We start from the raw sequence: 9391 nt of genomic DNA, 5'->3' as shown, positions 1-9391 counted from the left end.
AGATACTCACTGCCTTTGACCTGTCCTCTCCGCCGGTGGGTCTGCGCCGACAGCGTGGTCAGAGAGGCTCTGGCGAGAGAGCAGAGCGGTCTTCTTCAGAGACAGCCCCCTGCTCGGGGTGACAGTCACACCTCGACACCCCTCCCCTCCGCAGCTCTCCCCGGGCAGCAGCAGCAGCAGCAGCAGCAATAGCAATAGCAGCAGCAGCGCGGCTCAGAGCCGCTCTCGCACCAGCCCCAGCCCGGCTGCGCAGCGCTCAGCACCGGCTCTGCCCGGAGCCCAGCGCATCCCAGCGCATCCCAGCGCATCCCAGCGCATCCCAGCGCATCCCCGCCTCACCCACCTGGCAGCAGAAGCGCAGCTTCTCCCCCCGAGGGGACGGGGGACCGCCGCGCACGGGCGGAGGATGCCAAAGGCTGCCGGGGAGCATCTGGGGGCGGGGAGGGGGGATGCCTGCCAAAGCGCTCGCTCTGSTGGAATAAAGCACCCGCCCGCCTTTGAGGGCTCCTCGGGGCTTCGGGGAAGGGTGCTGCCCTCAGACAGGAGGGGTGGGAGAGTTGCATTAAAGAGCCCGGGTGTCAGCAGGACCGAGGAGGATTTTGACACGAGGCAAAGGAGGACCTTGCTGCTGGGCAGGGGATGACGGAAGGAAAAACCCACCCGGTGGTGTGGCAGACCCTTTGTACCCATGTCCCCTTCTCTCACCCAGTGTGGGCATCTCTGCAGATCCCCTCAGTGCCCTCACCCTAGTGCATGGGCTCCAGTCCCCTTTTTTCCTCCTGCACCCACCTCCTCCTCCCTAGGATGTGTATGGGATGTCCAGTGCACCCCAGTGGTTCTAACAACCTGCCCCATGTCACCAACAGCCCCCCAGCTCTGGGCTCAGCACAGCCACCAGTGACAGCCTCTGGTGTCACACAGGCACTGGTGGGGGTCAYRGGCTCACTGAGGGCTCAGGCCATGGGATCTCCATTGCTTTTTTGATCTTAACAAAGCTGAATAAAAAAACCCCAAGAATTATAAAAAAGTCCTCTACAATTTAACAAGTCATTGCCCTTTCCTTGGAAACTTGGAGTCACCTTCCTCTCTGYTAAACCACTGCTGGCCGTGGCATTCTGTGAGCAGGAAGCATGACTTGAGATAGCACATTATCACCAGGCACCATCCCTGGGGAGAGGCAGAGTCCTGCAAAACCTCCTACRAGAACACAGGGATTAGCAGCACTGCAGCAAAGCTCCCAGCTCTCCATCAGCCTGCATCCCCTCCTTCATGGCTCAGCGTGGCTTGGAAGTGTTTGCCTTGCTCTCATCCTCCCATGGCAAAGCCCAGTCCCCATGACTGGGGTTTATCACATCTCCAGTTATCAGAAGACAAGCACTGAAAAAATGCCGTGGCCAGCAAAACCTCCTCTGAACCACAGTCAAAGGTTGAGGTCTATCCTCTGCCTCTGTTGCCACAGGCTGGTTTGTCCAGGTTAAATAACAGTCAGCTGCAGCCCTTGCCCCAAACCCAAGCCAAATTTAACTTCTAACGTGCCATTTGTGGTTTAATACGTTATTTCCATGCTCCCAGGTTCCCTCTGGGCACCGCAGGGGTCACAAGTGACAAGGTTTTTATAACAGTGCCAAGATATCCCTGAGCTCTCATTCACACCACACACACCGTGGGCTGGAGGAGGTCACTGAAATGTTGAATCAAAAAAGCTCTGGATGATCCTGGTCCATCATTCAGAAACTTCTGAGACTTTGCTGAAGACCCAAACAGATCCAACTCTGATCCACCAACACTGGATGGGACAAATTACTGGATCTTGGGAGTGCTCCCACTCCTCCCCCTCCTTTCACACCAGCTTTATATTTTTCCATCTCACAGCCATCACCAGTATGAGACTCCCAATTCCTATTTCTCCATGAGACTCTTTTTGTGAGCTCAGTRAGATCCTGAATAACACGCAAATTACTCTGAATATCAACAGTTTTTCATTCCCGTTTCCCGGGGCAGGTGTGAGTTAATAGAGARCAAGAATAAGTGAGCTGTTCTGACACAGGCACTAGGGGAAATGTAATTAAATTGAAGATAAAGAGAATTATGGGGTTTTTACAGGGTAATATTTTAGAAAGCTTCTGTGCAGTAGATTTACAGCAAATTCCTTCTAAAACAGCCCTCCTGCTTCCGACCACTCTGTAGCTTCTATTTAAATGTTTTTAATAAAAYAACTCATTTTGATATTGGGCTTTAATCCCATCCAAAAAATTTAAATCGMCCAAAAAAAATTACTCTAAAGCAATTTCCTCCTGACCTGGCAGCAGCAAACACACAAGCAGTGAACACGTGCAGYGTTGGGAGTGTTGGCTGTCACTGTGGAAGGCAGAAGGGAATTTCCCAGCCTGCTCCCTACACATGAATCTTCTCCCTCTCCAGGGTCCTTTGCACCCTCCTTATTATTTTCAATACTTATTCCAGGTGTTTTGATCATTGCTCATTACTCAAACGGTTTTTTATCCAAAAAATTCATCCAGATCAAACAGCTCCACCAGCTTCAGTTGCTCCCAGCTCCTGCCACTCGAGAGAGGCAATTGTGTGGCCTGAAAACAGCTCAGCTGTCCTGACACTTCCTGCAGGAGCAGGAAGGCAGCTCTGGCTGGTGCTCATGTGGTTTTTGCCTCTCCTGGGGCTGGCAGCTGCCCACCCTTCTCTGGAGCTGGCAGATCAGAGCATGCACACACTGACTGGCTGGTTTGGCTGTGGCTTTGCCCTAAATAAACCCCTTCACCTTGACATTTAAGCAGATTTCTCCCTACCCTCTTGCTCCTCTCGCTCCTGTWCTGTGTCCTTGGGGTCTGCTGCCCCTCTGGGGTGCCATTATTTTGTGTTTAACGAGCTGTCAGACCGAGCCTGCTGCTGTTGCTTCCACTTCTCATTTCCATCTTCACAGCTTTGTCATATTTACAGTGATTCCTGCCACACTTTGAACTTCCTTGGGTCGGGTTTGCTTTTCTTTGGGATTTTTTGGGGGTCTATGGCAGCATCTCCCCTTGCTGGTACCGTGCTCCAATGGGCTTATTTGAGGGGTGACCTTTCACAATCTGCTGGTCCAAGAGGATTTTCCCTCATGCAAGAAAAGCACTTCTTCACCCTCCTATGATGCTGGGCACCAACAGCCCACAGGAAAAAACATTCCCTGGTGTGTTTTTATGAGATCCTATTGCCTTTGAGATCTCTCCAGAGGGTGCTCATCAACCTGGCCCAGTGGAAGGTACCCCTGCTCATGGCAGGAGGTTGGAACTCGCTGAGGTTTAAGGTTCCTTCCAATCCAAACCATCCTGGGATTCTGTGTAGGCTCTGTGACTGCAAAATGCCAATCACACGAGGCTGGCTGCCTCCCACGGCAGTCCTGGGAATTCAGGTGAGCTGCAAAGCCTGCCTTAGGCTCAGCCACAAACCTGCAGCCACACTGCTGCAACCCAGGGGKGCTTGGGGCTTTTGCTGGACTACTGGAAGGAGTAAAGTGTCATTTGATCTCCTCCATAGCCATTCCAAATTTATCCAGAATCCAGAATGGTACCTAYAAGGGACTAACCCCAARGGAATTCAGAWTAGTAATTAATGAAGTAATCTCCASAGATTGCTGTTCTCCACCACTGTTTGCATATAAAGCTGGAAGGAAATTACTTGTAACTTGCATCCAACTCTGCTCACTGTGCCAGGCTGCTTTGTTGCCTTGTCTGAAAACACTCTCGGTCCAGCCCAAGGTGACTGCCTTGGAAGGAAGRAATTACGACTGATACAGATCACTTKCTAAGCTACAAATCAAACCAYAYACTTATCTTAATTACAAACAGAACCCCCTTCTAAAAAAAAAGATCTCCAGCAGCACTAGGAAAGATGCACAGATGAAGCTCAGAATGTTTTTAAGGAGTCTTTTTATCTGTTCATCTTAAAACCTCAAATCATTCTCCACGTCAGGCCTGGGAGGGAGGGAATCCTGAAAGGTGAAACAAGGGGAGCCAGTTTCAGGGACAGGTGATGAAACCAAGCAGCTGATTTGGGAAGTCACCTCACACGTGSTAAGCCACCCACAAAGCCAAACTCCCTTTGGAAACAAAAGAATACGCTTAAAAATAAAAATCAGTTACATAAAGTGTGAGCCACAGTTGTGTCCGTGACTTAGCCGGAGACATGGCAGCTATTTAAATCCYCTTCTGTGTCAATGACAAAAGTGTCTCCTGGCCATGTTTGTGGCTCCTGGGCACGGCGATTGCTGCAGCAGAACAGATGCTTCCACTGCGAATGGCTCCTGGCCTGAGCTCCCCGCTCCCTCCCAGATTCCTCCAGGCAGGTAGGACACAAAACCAACAGCAGAGCAGGCCGGGGAGCTCCAGGCTGAGCGGGGCAGGCGGGAATAAAGGGAAGAATTCCCCCTTTAAAGCACTTTATGACGGTTTCCTAATTGTTCTCTGAGGAAAGGCGCTGCCACAGCCAGGAGCAGCTCCTGCCGTGGCTCAGGCTGYGCGCTGGGGAGGATGCTGCGAGCGCGGAGCAGGCAGGCAGAAAGGATCCGAGCTGACACAGAGCTGCTCTGTGCAGCCTTGGAGCCCTCCCAGCTTTCAGCATCGCTGCTGCTGTCAATATGGCAGCGGCTGGGAGCTGGGACGGATCCACCCCAATCCAGCCGGGATCCAGCCGGGATCCAGCCGGGATCCAGCCGGGATCCAGCCGGGCACACGGAGCTCCACGGGCATCCCCTGACACGGATTGTCCGTCCCTCGCACGGTGGGACTGAGCTCGGGTGCTCGGCACAGGTCAGGGAGCGAGGCTTGCTGACAGGGTTAATTTTCTGCCGGGAGATCATCCTTGGTGCTCGCAATCTGCCTGCGTTTTGTGAGCTGAATACTGCAAACGAGCTGTTTATTGAGTGTTAAAAAACAGCCCCGAGACCTCGGGGTTGCGCTCCCAAAGCCATTTATGACGGACAGGGTCGGTCCCAAAGCCATTTACGATGGGCAAGGTCTGTGCTATCGCTGCTATTCCAAAGCTTGCAGGGCATCCAGGTCCCACAGCGAGGATTTCGCGGGGCCATCAGCTGCTCCAGGGACACACAGGGTGCCACGGGGAGGTGACTCCAASCACAGCCAAACACCTGAACACGTGCTTAGCTTTGAACACACCAAGCGGGTATGTGCAGGATGAAATACAAACAGAGTTAGCCACGAGGGTGAGCTGGGATTTCCCTTTCATCTCTGGAGGCTGCTGCTGTAAGCCTTAACTAAAATATAAACGAGGTGAGTGAGACGAGCTCGTCCTCTCTCTCCCGCAGAACGGTGGTTCTTTCATAAAAATGTCTGCTGCTCCCAGCACCGATCTGTGCTCGGGAGAGCGGCTGAAATCAGCGCCCATGTCCTGCCAGGATGAAGAGAGACGCTCCCCGAGCCCTGCCAAAAGCTGTGCCAGCCCCGAGGCCCGGGCAATGTCCCCAGAGCCACACGGAATGGGGGCAGGGCAGGAGGCCAGGCTCGTTCCAGCGCTGCTTTGGGGRCTGCAGGGACCAGGGAAGGGCAGAGGAAGCTCAGCCCGCTCATCATGCAACCTGTGGGCTCCCCAGATGGAGGAATGCTCCGGCACTCGGCAGGGAYGGGGCACAGCAGCCGGGAGRAGATGCCGACACAAGGGGCCCCTTGTGTTTGTCAGCTGTGCCAGATAAGCAGTTGATTTCCCCCTCCCACAGAGGGGGGCACAGCAAAGGGCTGCCCCTCACTGCTGTGGGGTCTCGGTGAGTTACAGCRGCCCCACAGTCACGGCAATGAGGACAATGAGCCCCTCCAGTTCAGCTGGTTCTTCCCCCAAAGAGYGCGCACGCCTCTGCCATCTGCAAGTTTTCTCTCCATGCCGGGCTGGGCGCAGCTCCCTCGCCTCCAACACGGTCTCTTTGCGCTCCAATTAGTCTCGTTTTTAACCAGCTCGGCCCCGGGCCTCAGCCACGATGTCACAGACACCCAAATACTCAAAGCAAACACAATCCACCATTTTAAAGCCACAACAATAGCAAAGCAGGGGGGGAGATGGCAAGATGGTGAAGCTCTCAGAGGTGCAGACACCAGCACAGGCCGATGTTTTGTCCCAGCATCAAAGGCCCAGCGCTAATCCCATTGCGAYGGAGATCACCCCACAAGCTGCCCTGCTCCTCCCCTGTCAGGGYTGGGCTGAGCCCAAGGAGCGCTGCTCTTTCCCCGCCTGCTGATTAATTACAGGCACTGTCCGTGTCCCTTGTGTGCCTTTGACCATTCACAAGATGCCACGGGAAGATTAACACACGGGGAGAAGCACTGCAGTGCCATTAACAGGGGTGACATCCGAGCAGCATCCTTTTCCTCCCACTAAGCCTGCACAGTCCCCCTTCCCCGCCGGAATCTGGGGCAGGAGCAAGTCAAAATCCCTCCTCCCCCAGGGATGTAGCCAAGGGARGGACCACGGGGCCTTGCTTCACCCTCCAAGGCGCTCCTGGCTCTTACCTGTGCTGCAGCTACGTGGCTTTTGGTGCTTGATGGACATGGCTGGCTGCGGCCCCKGGCAGCTGCGGGGTGGCGGTGCATCGGGGCGGCCGAGAGCCCCAGCCCGGCCACGGCTATCTCGGCAGGAGCAGCAGCACTGTGCCACTTTCCCCGGCTCCCCAGCCCCGCATCTCGTGAAGAGAACAAGAGCTGGTGGAAGGAGGGGGGTTAGCAAAGAGAGGGAAGGGGGAGAAGGGAGAGCGGGAGCTCTCGCAGATGCACACGCACAGAGCAGACAGAGGCTCTGTAGGATGGCACTGCCTGCCTGGCTCTCATCATCGCCGCGGGCTGGCTGCTGCCCATGGAGGAGCCGCCAGCACCCGCTGCTGACCGCGGGCACGGGCCAAAGGGGCAGCACAGGGCCTCACACACCAGCGGAGCGTGGACAGCCACTGCCCGGGCACGGGGACTCCACTGCCTTTGTCTCTGTCACCTGCCAGGGGAAGAGCTGTGCTACAGGAAGGGATAGCAGTGCTGGAGAGTTTAGATTTTCATGGATGACTCCTTCCTTCCTCTGAGCATAACGAAATCCCCAAGGCCAGTGCTCCTCAGGGGTGACATGGGACAAGCCATCTTCTCCCGGCTGCTGTGCCCCATCCCTGCCGAGTGCCGGAGCATTCCTCCATCTGGGGAGCCCACAGGTTGCATAATGAGCAGGCTGAGCTTCCTCTGCCCTGCTGAGCTGCCCTTCCCTGGTCCCTGCAGCCCCCAAAGGGCTCTCAGAGATGGCAGTGCATGGAGACAGACAGAAAGCGGGTAGCACACCCCCAGAGCACCAGCACTGCGCAAAGCTCAGCTCCCCCCGCTCATCCCCGCTATCTGGGTCGTGCTGATACAGATCCAAAGGCCTGGCAGGGCTGGCTGAGGGGGTGGAAAGACTCTCCAGCCATGACWCTCCTGTTTGGATGCTRGCAGGAGGCTGCTTGCAGAGCTGCCGGCAGTCCCTGGTGCTGCTGATGTGCTGCAATGACAGACCCAAAGCRGTGGGACCTGGAGATCCAGCCAGAATCCTCCCCAAAGGGGCACCAGCTAGCTCCTCGCTCCACAGATTTTATTTTTCTAAAGCATCACATGCACAGAAGCCTGTGCCCCTCTGGAAGGGAGAGCTTTGTACCTCAGCTTTTGCCTTTCTCAGCTTTTTTTTGAGAGCTCCCAAACCTCTTCCCCTCCTCTGCTCCGGTTTTTTGCCACTCAGAGGATCTGAGTCTCATCTGGCGGAGCTCAGTTTGGTCAGAAGGATTAAAATGAAAGTCAGGGCAGATATTTGAGGTATTATGCCCTCCCCAAAACCTCCCATCACTWGTTTTTCTCCAAGGTTTCCCACTAGTGTTTGCAGACACATGGATCTCCCGCCACAGGGCTGCTGTTGATAGAAATCAATGGGTGATGCATGGAATTACAAATGCAGAATTTCCAAGTCAATAATTTCCCTGCCCAGCAGCGAAACTGGGAGCACACCAGGCCCATCCCCATCCCTGAGTGACTGTGCTCACTCCCACACCTTGGAGACTCACCTGGATCACGCACATTCCYACGGCAGAGGGCAGGATCAGCCTAATGAGCCCAAATCTGGTACCCTGATTGCCTGCCTGCCCRCCCCACTGGCCTCAGGATGTTGGCACCCAGCTCCAGAAAACCTCCCCCTCACAGGTCACCCTGCCAGGAGCTGTCAGAACATATTTCAAGTCTCAGCATTTTCTATCCCTGCGATAGAAAAGGCATCGCTGTGGATCCATAGCTGTGGATGGCTCCTCTGCCTGGAGCAGCACATGCAAGGCCCAAGGGATGATTATTCCAGGTATCCCATCCTTGTTCCAGCACAAGAAGGGCGAAAAGCTGAGGTTTGATGCTGTGTCAAGATCACATTTGTTTCTCCATCCCAGAGAGATCCCAGTGGTGCTRGGGAGCTGGATGCCCTTAGGATGTTAAAATCCCTGCAAAGGTGGGGTGTGGGCATCTCCCTGCATCTGTATCACTGACATCCCTCACAAAGCTGCTGGGAGTCTCCAAGGATGCACAGCTTTCCCACACCCCAGGGCTGAGAGATTTCCAAGTGAAATCTTGGAATGAAAAACCCATCCGTTCTCCATGGGGCTGTTTTTAATGCGGATATGCTGCAGTGCCATCTCCCAGCACACGTGGCGGGGTGGGCAGGAACAATCTTTGGGGAAAACAATCCCCACATCTGTGTCTTGTGGGGAGCGAGGAGCTGTCTGCTGCCAAACTTGCAGKCTCCAGGAGGACAGATCCTCTGGGACGCTTGTAGGGTGGGATGGGCAAGGCCCCTTGGATGATTTGCAGTGTGGTGTTCAGGACTGGTGAGGGGACACTGTCAGTGACACTGTTTGTCACCGCTGTGACGCTGCCCCCAGCTTTACAGGGGCCGGGACAGCTTCCCCCCGGGGTGACCCAGGGTTTCCAGCTGCATGTGCAAAAGCAGGTTTGTTTTGTGTGCACACGAAAGCCTAAACTTAGCAAGCAAGATGTTAATTTGTAAGAGGAAAATAGGCCATATTTATGTAACTGTGAAAAGCTGCAGCGAGGGCTACRGATCCAATGGGAGAGGAGCGTCTGCTCCCAGCTCAGGGCTTTGTGAGAGCTCCAGCGACTGCATATTCATCGCCCCACACCCCAAAGAACCAGCTCTGAGGCTTTCCAGGCTAAGAATAGAGGTCTCGTTGTGTTTGCTGCTCCACGGGCCGGGTTTTGTCYGGGATTAGAGGCACCAGGGTGTGGAGCTGAGAATGGCAGCATCTCCGCCCGCCCGTGAGCGGGGCAGGGCTGCGGGCTCAGCGGGATGGAGAGCAGGGAATAAAGGGTGGATTCATTCCCAGGCACACAGG

General features: G+C 54.8%; 1 protein-coding gene across 1 annotated transcript in view; it reads right to left on the bottom strand.

Moving 5' to 3' along the window:
* The window catches only part of RGS8 (regulator of G protein signaling 8), a 16554-nt gene extending 16124 nt beyond the window's left edge, over positions 1 to 430 (bottom strand). The window contains exons 1-2 of the mRNA XM_057383030.1: positions 344 to 430; positions 11 to 93 (exon numbers count right to left, since the gene is read on the bottom strand). Of these exons, the coding sequence (XP_057239013.1) occupies positions 11 to 93; positions 344 to 430 (170 nt within the window). The remainder of the gene's footprint in view (positions 1 to 10; positions 94 to 343) is intronic.
* Between the last annotated feature and the right edge of the window lie 8961 nt (positions 431 to 9391).

Source organism: Malurus melanocephalus, unplaced genomic scaffold (assembly GCF_030028575.1).
Source record: "Malurus melanocephalus ecotype Western Australia unplaced genomic scaffold, MMel_1.1 scaffold_604, whole genome shotgun sequence".
Lineage (NCBI taxonomy): Eukaryota > Metazoa > Chordata > Aves > Passeriformes > Maluridae > Malurus > Malurus melanocephalus.
The sequence above is the reverse complement of the archived record's forward strand: the minus strand, read 5'-3'. Positions and strand labels throughout refer to the sequence as shown.